Raw genomic sequence first — 24,016 nt, forward strand, 5'->3', positions numbered from 1 at the left:
TAGCTCTTGTAAAGCATCTTCACAAATGTGGAACAAAACACAGACAGCAAGGCAAATACACCACCCCCACCCCCATCTCAGCAGGAAATTAACAGGAAACACTGATGGGCTTAAATCTAGTCCTAAACAAACAAACAAAAAAACCCAAAAAACCAAAAACAGGAGCCAAAATGGTATGTAAGGATCACTTCACAGAAGCTCATGAAGTTCTTAGTCCAGATTACATCTGGTGTCTTCTTGGTAGTATTACTACTATCAACAACCACTGAACGTTTCATGCAAGGACTCTACCAATGAATAAGGAGAAGCAATGTGTCTCTGGAAAAGAAAGCATTCTTAAGGAACTGCTTATTTCTGAGTGAGACACCAGACAAAGACTGGTGTCAAAAGAATAAAGATCATGGACAATCATACAAAATGATGTCACCTTTCAGGTACCTAAATTGGTTGCAGCAGCACAAGGAGCATCGCAAAAAGAAAATTCAACCCTCATGGTTCCCAGAGATAAATTAAATGCACTGGTTTGTTAATATGGGTAAGGCTTACTGTACACAAATGATTTTGTAAGTTTACTACACCTTTTGAGCAGCCAGGGATCTTGTCTGAATCCTCTCACACACCAGTGCTCTCTCATGGATGACATTTTGCTGGGTTTTTTCCAATTCACTGCAGACCACAAAGGTGTGCATGACATTAGGTAAAAAGAATTTCTAGGAAGTATGCTAACAGCCTGCATGAGAAAAATATGGAGACTTTTTAAGGTTATACTGAAAATAAACAAAAAAAAACTTGTCAGAAACCAAGACTTTCTCCTTTATCAATGGCTGAGTTAACTTCCCCCTAAAACCTGACAAATACATCCATTCATGTGTAGCTAGTTTTATAGCAGATTTCAGACTGGAACAGATTTTTATAGCCCAACCTTGAACTCTAGCAAGCACAGAATCCCAATTGGTGAGGCAATAACACAAGCTGCAGCATCAGCCGCAGAGCCCTGCTTCAGGACAAAGGACAGGGACTAACATTAGGTGAGGCAGTGAGCTAACAGGGCATCAGGGACAGGGGCTGAGCCCAGCGGATTGCTGACAGCCAGCTCCCTCACGATCAGAAGGACTCCTGATACATCCCAGCGTTAGTCAGCTCTTCCAGATCTAGGACTATACAAAGCTCTGCCAGATCCCCTCAGCTCTATGCTATTTGAAGTCTTGGTTCCCCACATACAGCTCTTCCAGCTCACTTCAGTCCTGCCTTAAACCCACATACACATGGTATTCTGCCCATCCAGGATGTGAACAGTGAGCACTGATTGAAATTATATTAATGGGCGAGGCAACAAGCCAGGGGACTCTCTTCACTGTCACTCACTTGGCAATGACTAGAACAATTTATAGCAAATTGAAGTGTAAGGACTTGATAATGAAACTACTTCATTTCCAACTCTGATTCAGCTGCCACCTGTAAAACTGCAGCCAGGAATGGCCTCTGGAAATTCATTATAAGACCATTAGACTTCCACCAGGCACTGCCTTCACCTTTATGCCTTTACTTCTGTGCTCACCCACATCAGCTTTGTTATTGTAACTGACTCCTCCTCTAGCTGGTCCCTGAAATGATCAAGGACCACAGACCGATTTATTACCACAAGGACACAGGATAATGCAGCTGTCTGCTACTTTTACAGACAGGTGTCACGTGCAGAGTTCAAAGCTCCCAGCACTCAAATGTCCTTTGCTGCCCAAGTGGGCTCTCACCCCAGTAAAAGGGGAAGCAGTGCCTGCTGGAACACCGAAGTCTCTCTGGACAGCTGTTCCACATCAAGGACAAAAAATGGGGCACAGACTGCGTTTGGCCACTGACATTTTACAAATGCCTGTGCTAGTATTGTGAACAGCGCTCCTGCCAGCAGAGCCAGTTTCTGACATTCACACCTGGATTGGCACCATTTGATGGTGGCCCTTTCCATCAATGTCAGCCCCGTCCCCAAGGTGCTTTATGCTACTATTTCAGCCAAACTGTTCAAAGCTACGCAAGTTCCAAATGCAAAATTTCTATATGCAACTCCATAGCCTGACAATTTAGGTCAATTTTACTGTTGAAGCTTTTCCTTGGCAGACATAAATTGAATAGTCTATTTCCATCACAGGACAGACATTTCTACTGCACTGCCTCTCTGGGACTCTTATTCCCTGTCCCTTCCCCATACACAGACAGGGTTTCACAGAATTTCAGTTTTTCCCCCAAAACTGTTAGCAGGATAGTGATGACTAGGATGGTCAGGTTTTGAGTGTAAGAGAAAGAATCTACATCAAATTCAGTTTTCCCTAGAAACTACAAAGCCTTGCTGAAGCAAATGCTGAAAACATTTCTTCTCTTTAACTTGTCCTCCATAAGATGCTTTTTACACAAGTCGGAATGCAACACATTCTCTCCCACACAAAAAAAGCATACAGATCTCTAGAAAACAACCATTTTTTTTCTCCTGTAGGTTAGCTTGCTAGAGAGATTGATATTCTTCTTTTTATGTCTCAATCCTCAGGAGACATTCAGTGCTCCTAAATTACTTAGATACATTTCTTCACCATCTGGAGATGAGTTAACTCTCAACGGGAACGTGCATCACTTTCCTATGTGTACATCCATTCAACCCCTCCTGACTCATAGAAAGCAGAAACGCCTTGGTGCTGCTGCCTTCAGCCCAGTACCCTTCTGTCAATAGACGTATCTCGCACGTCTCATCTCTGACCAGAGGCTGCAGAAATGGACAGAGGAATTTAGGACTTGGCTGTTTCTGTCCATGAACATTGTTCAAAACTGGAGATTCCTATGCACACAAACGCACTAGGAACAGACCAATTTCCTGCTTAATGGTTTCCCAGGACATAGCTCTGCAGAAGACAAAGAGTAGGCCAGTAGACAAATAAATACAACTTGTAACCTCAGAATGCATATGCCAAGTTCACACACTGGGGCAAGTCACCTCCTTTCTGCAAATCCTGGGCTCTTCAGTCATAAGAGTCACACCATCACCTTTGTGAAAATGCTGAATACCTGTGGATGAAGAAATACTATATAAAAATGTTAAAATTCCCTACATGTAAAATTTTTTTTTTCTCTAGAACACCTGAATTTCTGTGTATGCACATCTTATGCAAGGATACTGACAGAACCATGACAAAACCTGAAACAGTGTAGATTCAGCTCCCCCAGCTTATCCTTAGTCTCATATTTGAACAAGTTAAGATGCTGGGATCCAATGACCGTGAAATTTGGGATATGGATTTTAGAATTCAGGCTATCACCACTGAAAGGACAGAGACAGGGAAGCTCTGTGTGCCACGCTGACCCACTATTGCTCACAGAACAGCAAATGATTCCCCACTGCCTTGTGAGCTAGTGGTGAAAAAGAATAAAAATCTTTTGGCACAAAGTAAGACAGGATTTCAGCTTCTGAAGTTCATGAATACATAACCATCCTCTCTGACTCCCTTCTTGATCTTTCCCCATAATCGTCCTCTATCCATCCATGTGCAAAATGGATCCACGTCCATCGTTGTTCCCCCTTTTCCTGGAAACCTTAACCCCAAAGGTTTGAAGAAGCAGAGATGTTGCAGGTGACTCATGCAGAAAGGAACATTATAGAAAACTTGCAGCATATCACTGGGGAGGAAGCTTTGTGTTTCTGGGTGGCTAATTAACTTCTGCTTAAGAACTAATTTAAGACGACTGACCAGATCAAAAATAGTATGGCACAGAACAAGATACACTTTAAGGTTTTATGGAGCTCTAGAACACAAAAAAAGCGCATATGAATCTCTAGCTTGTTATTACCAACCTTTCCTTTATTTATAATGACTGGAGCTAAGGTTTTTACAGTAGTAGAACCATCCCCCACAGGTTAAAATATGACTCATCTTTGGCATAGAGTGGCCTTATGCCATACAGAAAGTAATTTATAATCTATCTGAAGTTATTTCATCACCCCTTGGGACGACGGATAACAAGACTGGGAAGATGGTTTATTAGATCCCCTTTCCATTAGGTCACAGTCTGAGAAATTATTTCCCGCAGTGTGATGATGTTTCACAGACTTATTTGCAAACACTGCATGAGATGTAAATTGCCTGAATTTGCCCTTTATATGGAACAGGCATTCGGCTTATTCTCTTACCACTAGTAAGTCAGCTGATTCGCAGAGCAGGCCTTGTTTTTTGGCTTACTGGGACACCTAAAAACATGCATCATCTTTATTCTTTGTGCTAAATCAGTGACAAGGCACTATTTCCCACACAAATTTAACCACTGCCTAAAAGAAATTTTCATTCTACCCTAGAAAGAGGAAAGACAACTTCAGCCTTTATTAAAATGGCTGGGCTATTCAGCATTTCCAAATTGGCCACTGATCTAGCACTAGAACAAAGAGCAGATGCCAGGATCTCCCACCTCAATTAGCAGCTAAAGTCACTGCCAGACCAGCAGAGCTGGCCAGTACTAGTCCAGCCTAGGACAAGACATCTGAAAGGTGCCAGCCAAGAGGTAGACTGTAGGAGGTAGACTCTAACCTCTCCTGTTGCTGAGCTCTTATCACTTTCAAGCTCTTAGAGCTGCATACCAGATCCTGTGTTTTAGCAAGGTTCTCACTGCATTCCTTGTTCTCTGATAAACGGCCTATGTGACACATCTCTCAGCCAGCACGTTCATCTTGATTCATTATTGACAGAGCCATCTGATTAATGAGCAGATTCTCCTCCTTGTTGTTTTCATGAGAAAGCAGCACAACGGTGCCATAGATTTTTAATTCTTCAAACCACTCTGGCCTTGGCAGCCTGATGAGAAGTCAGCAGAGGACAGTAAGGGGTTATAGTTTTGTTTGGATTTGTTCTGTTTTCAAAAAACATTTGGGTCTTTCAGTGAAGAGGTTGTGAACTTCTCTCTCAAGACAGTGCATGCATGAATTCTGGCCAGATGCCCAAGCATAGGTTTCCTTCCAAGGGAACAGATACACTGGGTTGGTAACCCACTGTGTTGGCGTATCAGTGAGACTTGAATGTTGAAGCAAATCACAGTCTCAGCTGACCCCAAAGGAATGCTGAACTATGTCCTTCCAAGTACTTCTCATTCAGACAAATCCATGTGGCCACTGAAACATCTAGATTAGAACATGGGCTTTCCTGTGATCTAACTGTACAGAAAGGATTAGCACTGACAGTATTAAGAGTTATCATCAGAAAAAGGTGCAAATGAAAACTCAACAAATATGTTAATTTTGGGTCTTACTCTGAGTTACACAGAAGAGCAAAAACCTTATTTCAGACAATAAAGCATGAACGTTATTCTTCCAGTGCTGGGCTGTTTCCTTTAGACATACAGCTGCAATAAGCCAGTTGTGCTGGGTTTTATTAAAACTTATGAATTTTTTAGCAGTGTGAGGAGCTATAGATTTTTAGCTTGGTTAGATATTTAGTTCTGGCTTTTTAAAGCTAAAATGAAAAATAGCTTTAAAAAGCCAGAGCAGCATTTCATTCCTTAGATATATAATTCAGCAGGTGCAAAACTCCACATAAAAAAGCAATCAAAGGTGATTTAAATAATGTACCAGTGACCTAAAAACCAAACCAATATGTGAGGGGAAAGGCCTACTTATTAAGGTACCAGACTGGTACATACATGACCTTAATGAAGCAGCAGTGACTCAGTCTACTCACCCAAGAAATAGGAAGAATATAGTTCAAGCTCCTAAAAACACTATAAAAGTAAAACACTATAAAAGATTTTCCAACAGTGATTCAAGATGTGTTAAAAGCAACTGACTGAACAGAAGTACATCTCAGAAAGTGCACAGACACTGCATTTTTTTTCACCACAAGTGTGCTATCCATGCTGCACAGCTTGCCCACACTCTTTGGAAGCTCAGCCCTCAGCATCCAACCAGAACAGGCTTGCTAAACCATCAGCAAAGGTTTTATAAATGTAAGACTGATCTGACTGGCTTCCTTCAAATGCCTGTTTCTGCCACTGCCTACCTGGGCCAGAAGCATTTGTCCAGACATAATCTGCACATGAGAAATTCATCTGCAGCCATTTACTTTCCAAGTTCCCTTAAACCACAGGAGACCCAACTAAAAAAACTTGCAAACACAGCTAACGTGAATTCCTATAGAGACAAAAAATGAGGTCATTTTAAGCACATATTTGGGAAGCCTCCTTTCTCCATTGTCCTCAGATTTTTGATACCCTAGCTGTAGAAGGGAAAAACACTCCAGAAATCTAGCTGTTGTGGCTGTAAAAAAAAATCCTCCCAAATAAGAAGGCTGTGCTGACCAGTGCAGTGACCTGAGCCTGCGAAACCCCTAAAACCATAAATGCAGGAGAGACACCCCTCCTTCCTCCTCCTCTAACAGTACAGTCTGCTGCATAAAACGTTTTTGCTGCTCAATAAAAAGTGGACCTAGGATTCTGCATCAACCTCACAGAACAGCAGAGGAGCAGCAAGCAATCTGGTCCACCACTTCGCTCACAAAGAATCAGTTTTTTTTAGACTGAAGAACAAGGTCAGAAGTATCAGGACAATCCTAGTGCTCTGCAGCGACCTGGCAGCCTAGGGCACAGGTACCACGACCTCTCAGCCTAGGGCACAGGTACCACAGGGTGCTGCAGCAGCCACGGAAGAGCAATGCTGCCATCTGCGGACGATCAGAATTATAGCCTTCACCTAAAGGGTACTGGACGAAAAGCTGTTCATTGTTGCACGAATTTCAAATCTCTCAATATTGTGTATTAGGGGTCCAGTTTCTTTAAAATACGTTTAAGTTGACTACTGCCTGCTACCAGGGCAAAATTAGAGTGTGTTTTAAGAGCAAGTGCAGAACGATTACAGTAGTAACAGAACACCCAATATGCTGTCTTGCTAAAGGATACTCAGCAGACTGTTTCTACAGTTTCAGAAAAAGAGCTTTATCAAATTTCTTTGGGAAGGATTCTTGAGTTCAGCCCGTGTGTATCTAGATGCCACACTATTCTGCATTTTATTCTCTAAAATTATCTCCAAATGCTATGACCTTGGGGCCCACTCTGTACCACAGAAAAGCTGAAAAGTATTTCCCTGGCCTAGCTGTCTCACAATCATAGAACCTGCAAACCCAAAGAGGAAACCACTTCAAAGCAGGCAATGATAGGAGGAGTGTTGCAGGTAAAACATTAGCTCCACAATGGTTTATAGTCATTAAACTTTACTGCAAGAACTTTCATTCTCTCCTACTCAGGTGGATTTTAAACCAGAAGTAAAAACTGAAATCATCATGTTTCAAAAATCCCTCACACATCAAGTCTTCTGCTATCTGTTTTCAGCTATGATAATATATATGCTATATATATATTATATATACGATATATATAAAATAGAGGTGGCAGAGCCAAGAGGTTGCTCTGGACTGTTCAAACCACTTTAACCACATATGAAAAAAAAAGAGAGCCAGAAAGCATGTAAGACAAATAAGACTTAAGTCTCCTTAAGCTAATTGCATGCACATTTTTATAGTAGACTGCACCAGCAGCTAAGACAGAAAAACTTGAAACCATTCTTTAGGCTCATTTATGACACATATAAGGGAGGCGTTATGCCCTCACAGCCCAATGAAACAAAATCATTACAAGTCAGGAGCAGAGATCATGGCACTGGAAGAATAGCAGACCACACAGATGAGGATGAAGTCCATCTTTATTAAGAAGATTGAAAGTTCAGCTGAAACCTCCTTGCAAATGCTGAACAGTACATGGCACAGAAAACTACAAAGAAAATTCCGCTCTGATGAAAACACTGGAACTACTCTGAAGTCTGCCATTAGTAGGAGATGATCACTGAACTTTTTACCTGATGATATGGAAAGACAGGACTATGCGATTCATAAAAGGACACTTAAGACAGAAAAAAAATAATACGATCTTTCATGCACTTATACTATAAACACAGCAAAGGCCCTCTTTCTTCCAGAAGGATGCTTTAATACATGTGCAAAAATACAACTGGAGTGATATGAAATAATCAAACACGGCATAATTATCAGAATGACATTCAGACACTTTATTAGATAAGAAGGCCAGGAGGTGCTTTAGGACACATTAACAGATGGGCTACAGATCTGTTAATCTACCAGCATAGACTCATCACATCGCAACAAGCTCACCAAGACAGACCTGAAAGGAGTCTAGAAAGTTTATATGCAGGGAACGTAGCATTGGGACATGGAGGAGAGGCGTAGGGAAAGAAACCCAGCGTCCTTATCAAATAACAGACCAATAAAGGAACCTCTCTTACCACTCAATGTCTATGTGGAGATTATTTTGGTCTACTTACATTGGTTAAGTCACCTGTTAGGTTAGTTCATACCTAAAATGTTTTCTAGTACTAACATGCTTTTGGGGAAGTACACAGAGATAAAGCACTTATTAATGTCAAAGCTCTTTATAACAATAATGTTGGCTCAGCATCCCTGTGAGGTAGGCAAAAATCAGCTGTTTTCTGAGACACAGAGAAGGTAACTTACTTCCTCAAAGCCATGGTAAAGAATGTGTTATTTATTATTAACATCCTTAAGAGCCTGGAATGATATTGTTTTTCACAGACAGGGAATTGAGGCAACTACCATCTGCTAGCAAGGAGTTACCAAATTTTCATCTCGTTCTTACTACTAAAATGCTTTGAATCCCCCTCACCTTGAAAAGTGTTCCACAAACATATACCTGTACTGGTAAGCTCTTCCTTCATGTCTGTAACAAAAAGCACGGGTCTTTCCCAGCAGTAAGCAGACACCAACACAGGGGGCTTTTCCCTGCTAGTAAAGGGTAGCCTAGATACAACTACAATCAGATACACTACTGATGATCACAGCCTGGATCTTTCCACCACTACAATTACAGTTAGCAAACATATGATACAAGTATTAGTTACTTGAAGGAATTTCACTTGAGTACTCTAGTTTACGTAGAAGGAATATAAAAAACGGTAACTATCCATTCTTTTAAACCGATAGCTATACAAAAACAAGCTATCATAAAATGAAGCACTTGGCTGCTACAAAAGGTAGCAACAAAGCTATGCTGGGATTAACCTAATAAACTCACATATCCCCAATTGCAAGGTTAATAGATTCACCAGCTAAGTCCATATCCCCAGAACAGCTTTTGCTTTGCCGAAAAGTGAAGTGGGTCTTGTAGCAAGACTCTTCTTTATTCTGTAAGGTCCACAAAGAAGTAACAGTAGATACTGTGTTGTGTGTGTATTGAAAACAGTTTCCAAAACCTTTTGGATAGCTCCCTCCATCCAGCTGAGCTGAACTTTTGCATCTTCTCATGTTTCTAACTTAAACAAGTATTTAATGTAGAAAGCAGCACACAGTTGCTGAGGTCCATCTCTTCTTTTGTGCCTAGTCAGAGAGATCATTTGCCCAATTTTAATAAGATGAAACTGTGGCTCATAAGATATATCTGGAAAGAATCCTTCCCGTTGACTACAGTGCAGCTGTAAAGGAGGAAGCCAAGAGGCAGGTAACACTGGATAACACAAAGCCATAAAAAGTCACTTAAATAGCTATACCATGTAATCTTGCACCATCAACTCAGCTCTACTACTGTCAGTACAACCCACTAATATAATACTCAGCACTTTCAGATGAACACCACAAGGGTATAACTTACCTATAACAGATGCAGAGTAACACCATGCTACTTTATTGCTAGTTTATTGCTCACATTTAAAAGCCCTTCATATAGTGGTTAGCACACTCCCACTTGATTCAAAAGCAAAGTTGTGCTTCAGGCACTAGCAGCTCTAGCTCAACACCTCTGTCAATTCCTCTGAAGCTTCCCACAGCTCCTGTGAACAAACTTTTCACCAAAAAAGTTTCCTGCACACAGGAAACTTATTTTTCAACCCAGAAAAGAATTCAGTTGCCACTGTGCAACATAGTATGGATCAAATTAATCTTTGCACTGGTTGCGTTTGGCATATTTTTCACACTGCTACACAATTGCTGAAACAATCAGTTCTCCAAATGTCTACGCGAGTATCAAGCGGCAAGATCTGCAGAAGAAAACAAAACCCCAGGGTAAGAGGGGGGGGTGTGTGGGAAGAGGTGGAGAACTTTACAATATGTAAATCTGATTCAGTCACACAAACTCTGGACTCCATTAGCAAAAATCTTGTTAACAAAAATGCTTTCTTCCTGTTTCCAGTCTTAATTTTTTTATGCAGAGCCAATGCAATAATCCCCATTTCTTTTTTTCTAATTCTGTACCTTTCTGCTTTGCTCAACTGGGCTTCTTTTTGGGCTTCCTATGGTAAGACATTCAACTCCAATACTCTGAGTGGCTAAATAACCAAAGAATGACAATTGAAAAAAGACTGATTTTTTTTAAACTAAGAATTTGTTCTTCCACTCATGTATCCATTAATCCATGCCAGAGAAATCTGGCACCCTATCTATTGCCTCCCCCTTAATTCCAAGACTGTCATTCAGAGAATAAATCCTAAGCAAATGCAAAAATGGAAACCACTTGTTTTCCTATGCACTGAGGGCTTTTCAGTTGCATAATTTGCATTTACAGCTTCAGCTTTCGTAGCAGAATATAAATGTACTGGTTTTGGCTTAAAGTTTGTACAGTGGGCTATTCATGCTGCATTTTAGCACCAACATCCCACAGAGATACATAACTTTGAAATTTCTAGACTATAAAGACCAAGCAGAAGCAACCGTTAATGAATTAGTATCTGATGCATTTCAGGGGGCTTGGAAATGAAAGCTCAAAATTTGTTTAGGCAAAAAAAACACAACAAAGATTAAACCATACAACAGATGAACTATGCTCACAAGGGAGTGAAGTAATAGCACCTACGTTGCTGTGATGCGAAACATTTGGCAGTGTTTTCTGTTTACCACACAGGAGCCACTGGACTCCCTGACCATGGCAAGAAAAGGAGTTGTAAGAGCAATCAATCACCGCACTTGTGAAGGGAACAGAGTTTGTGTTTGAGGCTCAATCTCACTTTCATTGAGTTGACAGCGAAAGAATTCAGTGGCAGAAGGATTAGGTTTTTCAAACACTTCCTTGTCCTCACATCTCCTTGCTTCCTTGAAGCAAAGCTGCACAATTCACTCCTTCTGAAGAACTGACAAATCACTTTTGAGTGGTCTGTCGTACAAGTTAACCAAGACCAGAAATTATCAAACTCATAGATAACCAACTGCTCAAGACAGTCTCTCCATTCTTCCCACTGTCCATAATGGGTCACATACACACATCACCCACAGTTAATCAGCATTAATACCGAATTGTGGGGCCTGACTCTACAGCTCTTGTTACAGTTTGGGCAGAGCACCGGCTGGTGCTAGTGTAATACCACAAACATAGAAAAGCCCCAAGAGGAGATTGAGTTTGGCTGTCCGCTGAGGAATTTTGTTGAAGCTCTGACTCCGAAACTGCCTTTCCAGTGAAAATGCCATTGGGATGGTGAGTAGTGGCAACGCCATGCTGATGGTATAACGTGTGGCCAGCACACAGAAAATCAAATAGGGCAAGAAGAGCAGCACGGTGTAGAGAATATAGGAGAACGCAGGGCCAATGAGGATGGCCAAGGTGACAATACCCGCCTGCTGGTCAGACTCCATGTCTCGCGTGTTGTTGCTGTGCAGGATGGCCTCAGTACTGAGAGCTAGTGGGATAGCGTAGAGCAGTGGCGAGACAGACAGATAACCAACCTGCACAGCATGGGCAAACATGACAGCCAGGGGCCCAAAGGTGATCAGGATCACCACGTCTCCAAGTGCAACATATTTAAATCCAATTCCTGTGGCAAGACACAAGAATAAAATGAAGTATCGTGAAAAACTCAAATGACAGAAGAGAATGGATAATATAACAGAGCAGCCCTTCCCATAGAAATATTGTAAAACGACCAACACACACGTAGCTATGGCCAAAAAGCATTTTATCTCTTTTTTCCCAATGATAATAAAGGAAACACATCTTCTGAATTTCTCCAGCTGAACAATGAAACAGAAACTAAGGGCTAGGTTCTAATACCCATCTTCACATCCAGGAGTACCTATTTCTGCTGAAACCTATAGAAAAAGATACTCCTTAGTGTGATCAGGCATGCTAGAACCTGATCCTGAAGAAATATATGCAATGCTCAGAACAAAATGCAAAACCGACAAGATTCTTTCAAATAAACTAACATAACTATTTGAAAGTTTGACAGTCTGGAAGTGACTGTTTTTCTTTTCTTAATAATTATGTCTGAATCTACCCAACACAGGAAAATACTAAAAAGATACTCCTCTTATTAAGAATGCAAACTGTTCTACATTCACAATGAAGCCCCATCTAGAGAATAACAACAAAACATTGCAAAACAAACTAATAGATTCCACTGCTATACTGCTGAGGGATACAAGAGTCACATCACAAGAAGTTTCAGCAAGAGTTCTGATGAGCATCTAAAGCCATATACATAAATAACAATGTCCCAATGCCACTTTCCAACTGACGAACTCGGTGTGCGCCTCTTCCCACATCTTACCACCATAATCAATGGCAAAGAATAGAAGTTTCTGTACCAGTACCCCAGGAAAAACCGCCAAATATCTTTACAGCGGTTAACTAGAGAGATCACTTGCGTCTTCTAGAAACCTTTGCTAAGTCAGCTAATCCTGTCGCATTTACATTCAGATTCACGGCAAACAGGATGCAGTGCTTACCTCCAGTATAAAGGAAGGAGCTGGAAAGTCCTCCAAAGTAAATCAGGGCCAGGTGTTCCAGCTTGAGGGTCGAGACAGCGTACAGCCCAGCTGCACAGATACAGCCCACAGTATAAAGGAGGACGCCAAACCGGACAACATCCTGAGGCTCCAAAATCTGGTCCACCAAAGTCCTGTCATCACTCTTCTTGTGATCGATGCCTTTGGAGAAGTCGTAGTAGGTGTTCACCAAGTTGCCGGCTCCGTGCACAGCCAGGACGGTCACAGCGCTTCCCACCAGCAGCCCTGGGTCTAGCGCTCCCTCGGCTCGGTATGCCAGCGCGCTGCCGAGGGCCACGGGAGTGAGTGAGGCACTGAAACTCCACGGCCTGAGCGCCAGCACGTAGGCCGCGCACTTCTGCCTCCAGCTGCCGGGGGCGCCCCTCTCAGCGCCCGCCAGCGCGGAGCCGCCGTCGTTCCTCTCGCTCCCCCGGGGGCTCTCAGCGCTAATGCTGATCTTCTGCACCAGGTCCCCCGGCCCCATGCTCTCCTCGCCGCCCCGTCTCACAGCAGCAGCAGCACCTGGAAGGGCGAGGGCCGCGCGTTAGGCCGCCGCCGCCATGGCCGCGCCTGAGGGGAGGCGCGCGCCGCCCTCTCCCGCCCACCGCGCGCGCCCGTCTGCCTCACCCGCCAGCGCGCCAACCCCCGGCCCGCCGCGCGCGCCCGCCCCGCCCCGCCCCACCGCGCGCGCCCGCCCGCCTCACCTGCCAGCGTACCAAACGCCGGCCCGCCGCGCGCCTGCGCCCCGCCCGCCGCCGCCGCCCCACCTCGGCGCCCCCGCTGCCCCGCGGCCGCCCCAGCGCGTTCCGCTCACCGGAGCGGAACGCCAGCGCCTCCCGCCGTAAACATCAAACGGCCCACGTCGTCACGTACGGCTGCGAAGGGTTACTCTGAAGGGCGCACGCACACGTACGCAGCCATTGCGGCGCCGGAACGCCCCTACAACTGGACACGGCCTCGCCTTCCGCCCGGCCTGTCACGGACAGCCGGACGCATTTCAGCGCCGCACATCGGGCGAGGCGCAGTATCCCACAGCACCGCGCTGCGCACAGAGCGCATGCGCACATGGCGCACGGGCCTTGCGGGAGGGCGGAAGTCAGCCGGCGACTGGAAGGTGGACCTAGCGCTCACTTTGCGCCAATCGAGCACGTCCAGCATTTCCATTGGTCAGCTGTATCGCCACTCGCTCCCGGCTGGCTGGGCGATTGGCCGAGAGGGGACAGCTTCTCCTTGCGGTGCCTTGGGAGAAGGGGCGGAGCTGCGCGCGCTCCTTCCCTTTTGCTCTTTTTCTACTGCTCAGAGGCGGCGCCCATCAAAGCCCTTCTGGGAGGCTATTGGCCAGCGGCGGCTCGCCGGTCCGGCAGGCGCGGTGGGAGGGGAGGGCGCGGGGCCCGGAGCGGGGGAGCCGGCGGCGGTCGGGGCGGAGGCGGTGAGTGCGGGTCCGGAGCCTCCCCTCAGCTTCGCCTTCCCCTTCCCTCCCGCCGCAGCCCCGCTGCCGCGGCCCTCCCTGCGCGCTCCTGCCTCAGCGCCCGCCGGGCTGGCCCCTGTCAGCGGCACCGCCTCGGCCCTGTGCCGCCGCCGCCCCCCGCCCGCAGCGGCCTCCCCAGCGCCCCCAGCCCCCGCAGCGGTGCCGCCTCAGACCCCGCGCGCGCCCCAGCGGCGGTGCCCGCCCCGCCTCCCCCCTCCCGCGCCCCGGCCCGCGGAGCGGCGGGCACCCCCCGGGCTCGGGCCTGCCGGCTCCCGCCCGCCGGCGGGCACGTCCCCCGGCTGCCGGCGCGGTTGTGAGGGGAGCCCCGTGCAGGGTGCCGACGGCCGCGTGCTGCCCCTGGCTCCCGGCCGCCGGGGGCCCGGGACCGCCGCACGCTGTGGCCGCGGCGGAGCGCGGGGGGTGTCGGGGGAGGAAGGCGCTGAAGCTCTGGTGGCTTGTGTCGCCGTGGGCCCTGCTGTCAAGCGCTCGGCTTGGGTTTATGTAACCTGGAAATCGGGGTAGGGGGCCAAGCCTCTAAAATATTTTCCACATAAAGACAGACTCCCGAGAATGTTTGGTTACGTGTTACGATAATAAACATCCTGTTGCAATGATGGGTGTTGCTATAAGTAGACTTCCCGTCTCTAAATATCTGCTGGAGAATGTAGCGCTTGCCAGGCCCTGAGCGCCGAGCCTTCCTTGTGTTAGCGACGTGCTAGAATTTCTGTGGAGAAACTTGGATGAAAGTGTTCAAGGAGGAGTCAGATATGATTATGATATAATCACAGGAATGATTGCGCTTACTTATTATAGGATAATTGCAGACCCTAATCTGACCCTGCTATTTTTCAGCTATTGCATGACCCTTGATTTGGATTACCATGGGATTGGGCACCTGACCTACTGGAGTGTATTTTGGTATTTAAGGAACTAGAGAGCAAATAGGCTGGGGGCGGTGATGCAGTTTTATCACAGGGTTGTAAGGCCTAAGGAATATAGTTGTTACTTGTAATTTTTTATGCTCTACTGGTACAGCATCCTTGCATGTGATAGGATGTGTGTTTTGGAAACAGCAGGGGCAGCATTAAGGAAGAAACTCAGAGATTTTAGTAGCTAAAAGCAGTAAAAAAAAATTAAAAAATGTCTCTCTGAAGAAGTTACAGGACTTGATGCCCCCGAGCCCCAACATTCCACCATCATGTCAGGCACCGTGTCCATTCTCCAACAATTTGCTAATGGCTTGAAGAGTCGCAGTGAAGAGACAAGGGCAAAAGCTGCCAAGGACCTGCAGCATTATGTCACCATGGAGCTCCGTGAAGTGAGTGCTGTAAACGAGATAATTTATCCTTGTTTATCACATGAGTGTAGGGCACAGGCTTGGTACATTGAGGATGGAAATTTTTGGACTATGGAAGCTGGTCTTAGGAGGGGGGGCATAATAGTGATGTTACCTTTGCCCTAGCATGTATGAGAGGTGAGTGCGCTGGTGACACAGATGGGTGGTGAAGTGCCGGAATAAATAAACTTGACACATCTAGGGCACAAATAAGAGATACTGTTTTGGGCTTGTAATGTATGGTTGACTTAATGCTTCTTAGGTCACTTAAAGAGAAATTGTCTTTATGGAGGCTCTGGGGGCAGAAAGGAGGGAAAGAATGCTGAAAGCTGATCTGAACTTTTTGCTTTTACAGATGAGTCAGGAAGAATCTACCAGGTTTTATGATCAGCTGAACCATCACATATTTGAGCTAGTCTCTAGCTCTGATGCAAATGAAAGGAAGGGTGGCATTCTGGCTATAGGTGAGTGAAGGTGCTTCATACCTCTGGTGAGTTTTCTCTTCACGCATCTATCTTTAGGGACAGATTTTCAGAAGGCATGAGCTTTTATAATTGGGGCCTTATGTCTGACTTCTCAGTATGCTGGGTGTGTGCTAGTTGCTGGGTTCTGAAAAATCTGTCTGTAACTGTCAACATGAGAGCTGCTGAGTGCTGAGAGTGACTGAAAACCTGATGCTTAATGGGCCCTAAGCTCTTCTGGGAGTCAAGCATCAAACGTGAGTGCTAAGCATGTGAAAAATCTGTTCTTGAGCTCAGTTGAGAACAGTTTGTGCTGTCCATCTGTATGTATCAGGGTGGGCTGACTTTCTCAACTCTCTTCTGTCTGAGGGAGATTGATTATTGTTATTTAAATTTACCTGGTTCAATAACTGCAGCTTCCATCCCTGGGAGGGGCTCACATAGCTTCTGTGTTGATTCTGATCAGCTGCTCCATCAGTTGCTCTGGTTGTGCTTTTGCTGTAACATGGCAGAGCTGCCTGCATCTTGACTCTTAGGGAAATCAGCTCACATAAATACTTTGCCTTCCAAGCGAGTAGGTTGTATTGTAGCAGTTACTTCTTTAAAAAACAGATAGGAGGTGCTTATGTTTTAGGCTCACAGACAAAATCATCCAATCCCAACCTGTTTAAAAACAGCGGAAGTCCCTTGAGCTAGAGAAATCTTTGTTGACAACATCTGATTTTAAGCTGACAGTATCACTTTAAAATTTGTTTCTGTGAATTTAGTGCTGTTGAAAGGTGCCGGCTTGACAACCCTGGACAGTGATGGCCTCTTTATCTACAGAGCAGGTACAACCCAGGCACTGGCAGTGAAAGCTTCTGCAACACCACCACCTGCCAATGTGCTTCCACCCTGGCCAGGAGAGACCATCTCTAGGGCTGAGGGGGAGAGCAATTTTCTTGGTCCATTCAGTCTTTGATTTCTCTACTGAAGTGGACCAGCCATAGTAGTTGCATGTGGATGGATGCCTTTCTATTGGGAATGAGTCCGTGATCCCAGGGTGGATTTTTTTTTTCCTCTCTCTTTTTAAATTAAAAATGGGGAAAATCTGTGAAGCTGCTGGATGTGTTTTCCTGCCCACTTAACAAGTTCAGGCTTGAAAGAATGCTGGCCTTTTCCTATTGTTTGATTTATTTTTCTTTTCTGTGGATTTGCAGTTTAGGAGGCATTAACGGGAATCTAAGGAATGGATGGGGAATACTAACTCTCATCCAGGGTTTACCTACTGTGCCTCACTGACTCTTAGGGAAAATCTGCAGCATTGCTCTCTTTCTCTACAGCAAGTCTTATCGGTGTTGAAGGAGGTAATGCCACCCGTATTGGCAGGTTTGCCAACTACCTGAGGAATCTCTTGCCATCCAATGACCCTGTTGTAATGGAGATGGCCTCCAAGGCTATTGGACGGCTTGCAATGGCTGGTGACACCTTCACAGCTGAGTATGTGGAGTTTGAGGTGAAACGAGCTCTGGAATGGTTGGGAGCTGACAGGAATGAAGGTCGAAGACATGCAGCTGTAAGTGATTATTTTTTTTTTGTCTTAACCAGTTTTGGAACAGGATTAGTTAAAAGGGGTAGGACATGTGCATAGAAAGCTGTGGAAAAGCTCTGGAATGGCTGCCAGTCCATGTCTGAGAATTGGTGATGATCGTGTGGCAGATGCAGTGCTGCTTCATTGCTTCTACCTTAGCCCAGTGACTAAAGAAGGCTGAGACACCATTGTGCTAGGAACTGTAAAAGTATGGCGCTAGAAACAGCTCAGGCTCTCAAACTGTCTTGACAGTCTAAATAAGTGATACTATGGTCCAGAAGTTATGAGGTTTGTCTATGGGTGCTCATCCTCACAGATTTTCACTGTTTCTCTCCCCACTTCCAGGTTCTTGTCCTGCGCGAGCTGGCAATCAGTGTGCCCACCTTCTTCTTCCAACAAGTGCAGCCGTTCTTTGACAATATATTTGTGGCTGTGTGGGATCCCAAACAGGCCATCCGAGAGGGAGCTGTTTCTGCCTTAAGAGCTTGCCTTATCCTCACCACTCAACGGGAGCCAAAAGAGATGCAGAAGCCCCAGTGGTACAGAGTAAGAAATAACTTTGTTTTGAAGCAGCCTCTCATAATGCAACACAAATGATCTAGTGCCAGTTTTTAGAAGAGCTGTCTAAGCTAAGAACCTATGTCACCTTTGTCAGTATGTCTGATCGTCAGCACAAACCTGCCTCCCTTTTAAAGGGTTGAAAATATAATAGCCTACATGAGTAGTTCCTTTAGCCTGCTGTAAAAGTAAGCAACACACTTAACTCGACCAAGAATCCATTGCTTTATCTGCAGCTCATCTTCAGCTGTTAAGCCTGACCTACTTTTATGGCCATGCAATCATCTATCTATTGTCATCTCTTACTAGCAGATGGTTTTATTATTGTAGGTAAAACATGAGTGAAAAAGGTAAAGATTCTTTTGTCTGAACCTCAGGTTTGCTGCCATTGTCACGTGAATTCAAGCTTCATAATATCAAATAAGGTTTGGAAAGTGCAGTCAACTGTTATGAACTTAAATTCCTCATAGTCAGATATGTGTTGCAGATATTGACTAAGTTTATGCCATGGCATGGTCGGCTGGCTGTTTGACTAGTGCTGTTGAAAATGCTTTGCAGAAGAGTCCAGAACTTCTGTGTGAATCTGAATTTTGTGTTGTTATACTCTGTTATTACTCAGTTGTGGTTTGTGGCTACTCTTAGAAAATTACAGGACATCAGTAGCTCTTGACTGGCAGTACTACTTTATTTCCACAGGCTTTGTTTCTGCATAATCAATGAGATTTTTTTTTCTTTTCCCTGAAGCATACATATGAGGAGGCTGAGAAGGGCTTTGATGAGACTCTGGCCAAAGAGAAAGGAATGAACCGTGATGACCGAATCCATGGTGCCTTACTGATCCTCAATGAGTTAGTGAGAATCAGCAGTATGGAGGGAGAGGTGAGCAAATGAACAAGATGGGGGTTATGGCTTTTGGTTGCCAAATTGTTGACAATGTGTAGCAACTTGGCAATCTGTGGAAATACCCTGTTGTGTTTGAAATGGGGTTGTTGGGCTGAAAAAACATCTGAACATGGAGTCAGAGCATTGATTGTTAGAAATTGAAGTGTCAGAGAACAGCAACAACTTTGGGGTGAGTAGGTATTAAGCTGTGGTGGAAAGTGCTATTAAGTGGGTTAATTACAATGAAAAAGAATAATATATGGAATGAGGACTCTGTTGCATATTAGATACCCAAATATTTTTGCTGACTTGTGCTTAGTTGATGTTTTAGAGCCATTTGGATATAAATTATACAGGTTGCTGCTCAGGAGATTTGGGCAGCACTGTTAGGAATCTCTTATTCAACTACTTTTTTCTTTTTTCTTTTTTTTTTTTAAAAAACATGCTTTTCTACTTTGTCCAGCGCCTTAGAGAGGAGATGGAAGAGATCACTCAGCAGCAGCTTGTGCATGACAAGTACTGCAAAGACCTGATGGGCTTCAGTACCAAACCTCGCCACATCACTCCCTTCACTAGCTTCCAGTCTCTTCAGCCCTCTCAGTCAAATGCATTGGCTGGTCTTCTGGGGTATAGTGCTCACCAAGGAATCATGGGTTTTGCAACCTCACCTGTCCCAGCAAAGTCTACGTTGGTAGAAAGTCGATGCTGCAGGGATTTAATGGAAGAGAAGTTTGATCAAGTAAATGTTCATTCTTCACCTCGTATATTAACATTCACAACACCAGTTTTTATAGAGCAGTTGTTATCCATGTCCTTACTTAGCAGGCAATACCTGCCTAGTATTGAATTGTGGCATCGAAATCCATTAATTGTATGTATCCCAACTTTGTCACTGTCTGTCTCAAAGCAAGTGATTTACTTTCTTTGGAAGCAGTCTTAGTTGTCTTTCTGATGGACTCTGAAGCCAAATGTCGGTGTAATGCCTTAAAGTATGCAGGTGATAAACATTTGTGCATTACTGCCAATGGCCATCCTTCAGAGCCCAATCTGTCTCCTTTCAGGTGTGTCAGTGGGTTCTCAAGTGCAGAACCAGCAAAAATTCTTTGATCCAGATGACGGTTCTCAATCTGCTACCACGCTTGGCGGCTTTCCGTCCTTCAGCATTCACAGGTGACAAGACAGATGGTTGGATGTTAGAAACGTTGCTGAAATTGGGCTGGAAGTTATCCAGCTGTCTTTGGTCCAGATGAGCTTGTGCACGCAATGCAGCAGTACAAATGTGGTGCTTGTAAGATGAGCACATTCCTCTGTGGGAGGACAGTCTTTTTTTTTTTATTTTTTTTATTTTATAAGTGTGACTTAATGTTGCTCTGAAGAAGAAATAGGATTGAAAACTATTGTCTGAATTCAGTGATCAATACCACAAGAGATAGAACCTCCTTTTTGTTGTTTGACTTTCTCAGTATGTCAGACTTAGGGTTGAACTCTGCTCTCTTGCTCCCACTCAATGTATCCCAAGTATTATCAGCAGAGTTGTCTTCCTTTTTTTCTGTTAAATGTGCCAGGAAATATCAAGTGAAAATGAGAAATACCTGCCAGCTTTGAAATAGTTCAATTGATTTATCAAGCAAGCTCAGGAGAGTATCAGAGCTGGAAGCAAGTCACCAAGCTGCTCTAAGTGGGTTGGAACAAACTTTGTGATGCTATTTCGAATTTCTAGTCAATCGCTATGTAAACAAGATACTTGGATCTGAATTGTGTATAAAAACTGCTGTGATGTTTTTTTTCCTCATACCTCTTGGTGAATATTTTTAAGAAGAAAGCTTTCTGGGCTTTGAAAATTTTATTATACGGTGACATGTGTTTGCCACTGCTCATGCCAGCAAATTTTATATGGCTGTCTGCTAGTTTTATACTTGTAAAGGTTTAGTTGGAAATGTGATGTAACTATAAACTTAAACAGGTTCCAATATCTGTATTGTTCTCTCTTGTGGGCAGCTGATCAGTATCTTCCAGACACCATGAATCATGTCCTCAGTTGTGTGAAGAAGGAGAAGGAGCGAACAGCAGCCTTTCAGGCCTTGGGTTTGCTTTCTGTGGCTGTGAGGTCTGAGTTTCAAGCTTACCTGCCAAAAGTCCTTGAAATCATAAAAGCAGCTCTTCCACCAAAGGACTTTGCCCACAAGTAAGTATGTGAAGGCTAGAGGAAGAAACTGAAACACCTGTTGTTTGTATCATTTTTGCAATGTGGGATCAAATTACTGTATTAAAATCAGAGGTGTTTCTGTGAGACTGGTAACACAGAAGTGGGATGAGGAACGATGTTTGAAAAATAGCAGCTCCTCTTTAATTAACTTCTATGTGGTCCCTTTCCAGGAGGCAGAAGTCTGTGCAGGTTGATGCCACAGTCTTCACCTGCATTAGTATGCTGGCTCGAGCCATGGGACCCAGTATTCAGCAGGACATCAAAGAGCTTTTGGAACCTATGCTGGCTGTGGGCCTGAGGTAGGTACAAGGCCACGGGAGCATGTTTTTCTGTTAACCACTGGATGGCATTGTTTGCCATACAGAATGAAACCTTGAAAGTTTTCAGATTGAGAAGGAAGATTATTGCTTTTAAATGGCCTTTAAGAAGAATGATATATTTTAAGCATTAATGTGTCTTTATTTGCTTAAGAGCATTGGTCTCTGTGTAAAGAAATCTTTTTGTAGAACAACTGGTGAATTCAAAAGCAATCTCCTTTACTTTCTACTATTCAAACACATTTGGCAACAGCCTGCAAAAATTTAGAAAGCTTCTGAAGGCCAGCAGATTTCTGCCATATCAAATTGGCAGGGTAGCAGAATTGAAGCACTGAATATTTGCTCTTGGCTTCTTTCACCTTTGGAGCTGACAGTTCCTATTGGAAATTTCCTAGATGATGAATCTGTTAGTATGGGGAGGGTATGGAGAAAGTATCCAGGTAGCACAAAGCCATTCAGACTAGATGAATCTTGCCTTCTGGAAGTGAATTTAGTTGTCTTTGTGTCTAAAAAGCTTAGATTTGTAACAGTACTCCAGCAATATTGCCTAAAGTAGCAATGTGTGCCGCAGTCCCAGCAGTTTGCTCACGAACTTCATATATGAAGGTCATCTCATGTTGCCTGAGTTCACACAAGGACCCGTGTGATCTGCTGGAAGGTGTTGCTGTGATGTGTGAATGCCCACAATTATCCTCTGATGGGCAAAGGCATAAACAAAAAGGTGAAATAGGCACTTCATATTATTTCTGTTCTAATCTATGTGCCTGCTTCTTGCCCTCAGCCCTGCTCTAACAGCTGTGCTGTATGACTTGAGTCGTCAGATCCCACAGCTAAAGAAGGATATCCAGGATGGGCTGCTGAAAATGCTCTCCCTTGTTCTAATGCACAAGCCTCTGCGACATCCAGGCATGCCAAAGGGCCTTGCCCACCAGCTTGCCTCCCCTAGTCTCACCAACATCCCAGAGGCCAGTGATGTGGGTAGCATCACCCTTGCCCTTCGTACACTGGGTAGCTTTGAGTTTGAAGGTAAGGTGAAATAACAAAGCAGGGGACCAAGGGGTTTGGGATGTAAATGCTAGTGTGTTGGAGTAGAGTGGAAGTAGCAGGAACACTCTGAGAGCACTTTCTTTAACTCCTATTCCCTGGTAAGACCAGTAATTGAGGTGTAAACCCATATTAAATTCCCCATCTTCTTCTTTCTAGGCCACTCTTTGACTCAGTTTGTTCGGCACTGTGCAGACCACTTTCTGAACAGCGAGCACAAGGAGATCCGGATGGAAGCAGCCCGTACTTGCTCTCGCTTGCTCACGCCTTCCATCCACTTGATCAGTGGTCATGCCCATGTGGTCAGTCAGACAGCAGTGCAGGTTGTGGCTGATGTTCTGAGCAAACTGCTTGTGGTTGGAATAACTGACCCAGGTTAGTGTGGGGTTCCAAGAAAAGGGTTCCCCTACCACATGTTAATTTTAGCACCTGAGCAGGTGACAATATTAAGGTTGTGGTAGAATTTGAACATATTTACCCCTAACGTAAGCTGTCATTCTTTATAAATTTAAAATGTCTCCCAGTTTCTCTTCTCAGAACTTGATTTTTGAGGTATTAATAGAACACTAGTGCAAAATGCTCAAACTGTGCCCTGGGTAGTCCTTTGAACTAGGCAGAGCCCTGAGACATCTTTTGCTGTTATTCTGTGTCGTGGCCTTCAACTTTGTAGTTTGGGAAGGGGCTGGTACCTTCTGCTGAATCTTCCTACTTGATATTTTTTTCATTCTTTCAGTTGCAATATGGTAACCTGAGATGAGTTCGTTTTCTGTACATTGCCTCGAAATGTGCTACTTGTACAGATGCAAGAGGCTGACATTTTACTGACCTGGTTATTGGGGCAGTGCTGAGCAGCACTGCATTTCTTGGGCAGGCCTACTGCATTTCTCATGCGTAGAATGCTGATGTAGTGTCTTATGCTGGGGAAGCTCTCAGCATTTCCCTGAGGTGAAGAATTTTTGAGGTCTGCCTGTGGATAAGGGTAATAATAAGAACAGGATTTTACTACATTTAAAGAGAAACAAATGTGTTCTTGCAGACCCTGATATACGGTTCTGTGTGTTGGCTTCTCTGGATGAGCGATTTGATGCTCACCTTGCCCAGGCGGAAAATTTGCAAGCTCTTTTCGTAGCCCTGAATGACCAAGTGTTTGAAATCAGAGAGCTGGCCATCTGTACTGTGGGTCGCCTGAGCAGCATGAATCCTGCTTTTGTCATGCCTTTCCTGCGCAAGATGTTAATCCAGGTAATGAAGAAGGATGCCTGCAGTGAAAGTGGGATAGTTGGTACTGAGACTAAGATGGTGTTAAAGAACCGGACTATCTAGCTGTAGTGGGTGTGTGGGAGAGTAGGGGAATATCTCCCTTTTGAAAAATACTTATGACCC

General features: G+C 44.5%; 2 protein-coding genes across 11 annotated transcripts in view; one reads left to right on the forward strand and one right to left on the reverse strand.

Moving 5' to 3' along the window:
* Positions 1-91: 91 nt before the first annotated feature.
* UBIAD1 (UbiA prenyltransferase domain containing 1) lies at positions 92-13,873 on the reverse strand. Of its 5 annotated transcripts, XR_005103262.1 has the most exons (4): positions 13,705-13,873; positions 12,753-13,313; positions 9,908-11,839; positions 92-101 (listed from the first exon to the last, which is right to left on the reverse strand). XR_005103262.1 is itself a non-coding variant. In XM_037380946.1 (3 exons), exons 1-3 carry the CDS (start codon positions 13,856-13,858, stop codon positions 11,352-11,354), a joined length of 1,203 nt encoding a protein of 400 aa, XP_037236843.1. In that variant the 5' UTR covers positions 13,859-13,873; the 3' UTR covers positions 7,697-11,351. The 5 variants fall into 5 exon arrangements, 4 of the variants coding, with proteins under 4 accessions (XP_037236843.1, XP_037236845.1, XP_037236844.1 ...); XM_037380946.1 differs by lacking the exon at positions 92-101 and having other exon boundaries at positions 7,697-11,839; XM_037380948.1 differs by lacking the exon at positions 92-101 and having other exon boundaries at positions 7,697-11,839; positions 13,665-13,810.
* Positions 13,874-14,180: 307 nt separating this feature from the next.
* Positions 14,181-24,016, forward strand: part of MTOR (mechanistic target of rapamycin kinase) — a 66,860-nt gene continuing 57,024 nt past the window's right edge. For 2 of the 6 annotated variants that reach the window (XM_037382158.1, XM_037382162.1), the window contains exons 1-14: positions 14,181-14,220; positions 15,414-15,577; positions 15,951-16,059; positions 16,824-16,886; positions 17,379-17,611; positions 17,972-18,172; positions 18,929-19,063; positions 19,530-19,805; positions 20,128-20,236; positions 21,065-21,251; positions 21,443-21,571; positions 22,371-22,615; positions 22,793-23,008; positions 23,670-23,875. In XM_037382158.1, the coding sequence (XP_037238055.1) occupies positions 15,458-15,577; positions 15,951-16,059; positions 16,824-16,886; positions 17,379-17,611; positions 17,972-18,172; positions 18,929-19,063; positions 19,530-19,805; positions 20,128-20,236; positions 21,065-21,251; positions 21,443-21,571; positions 22,371-22,615; positions 22,793-23,008; positions 23,670-23,875 (2,229 nt within the window). In that variant the 5' untranslated portion in view covers positions 14,181-14,220; positions 15,414-15,457. Of the gene's footprint in view, positions 14,221-14,760; positions 14,778-15,413; positions 15,578-15,950; positions 16,060-16,823; positions 16,887-17,378; positions 17,612-17,971; positions 18,173-18,928; positions 19,064-19,529; positions 19,806-20,127; positions 20,237-21,064; positions 21,252-21,442; positions 21,572-22,370; positions 22,616-22,792; positions 23,009-23,669; positions 23,876-24,016 lie in introns of those variants that run through there. The other 4 variants (XM_037382163.1, XM_037382164.1, XM_037382160.1 and 1 more) reach the window with 3 other exon arrangements.

This window comes from Falco rusticolus, chromosome 3, assembly GCF_015220075.1.
Source record: "Falco rusticolus isolate bFalRus1 chromosome 3, bFalRus1.pri, whole genome shotgun sequence".
NCBI lineage: Eukaryota > Metazoa > Chordata > Aves > Falconiformes > Falconidae > Falco > Falco rusticolus.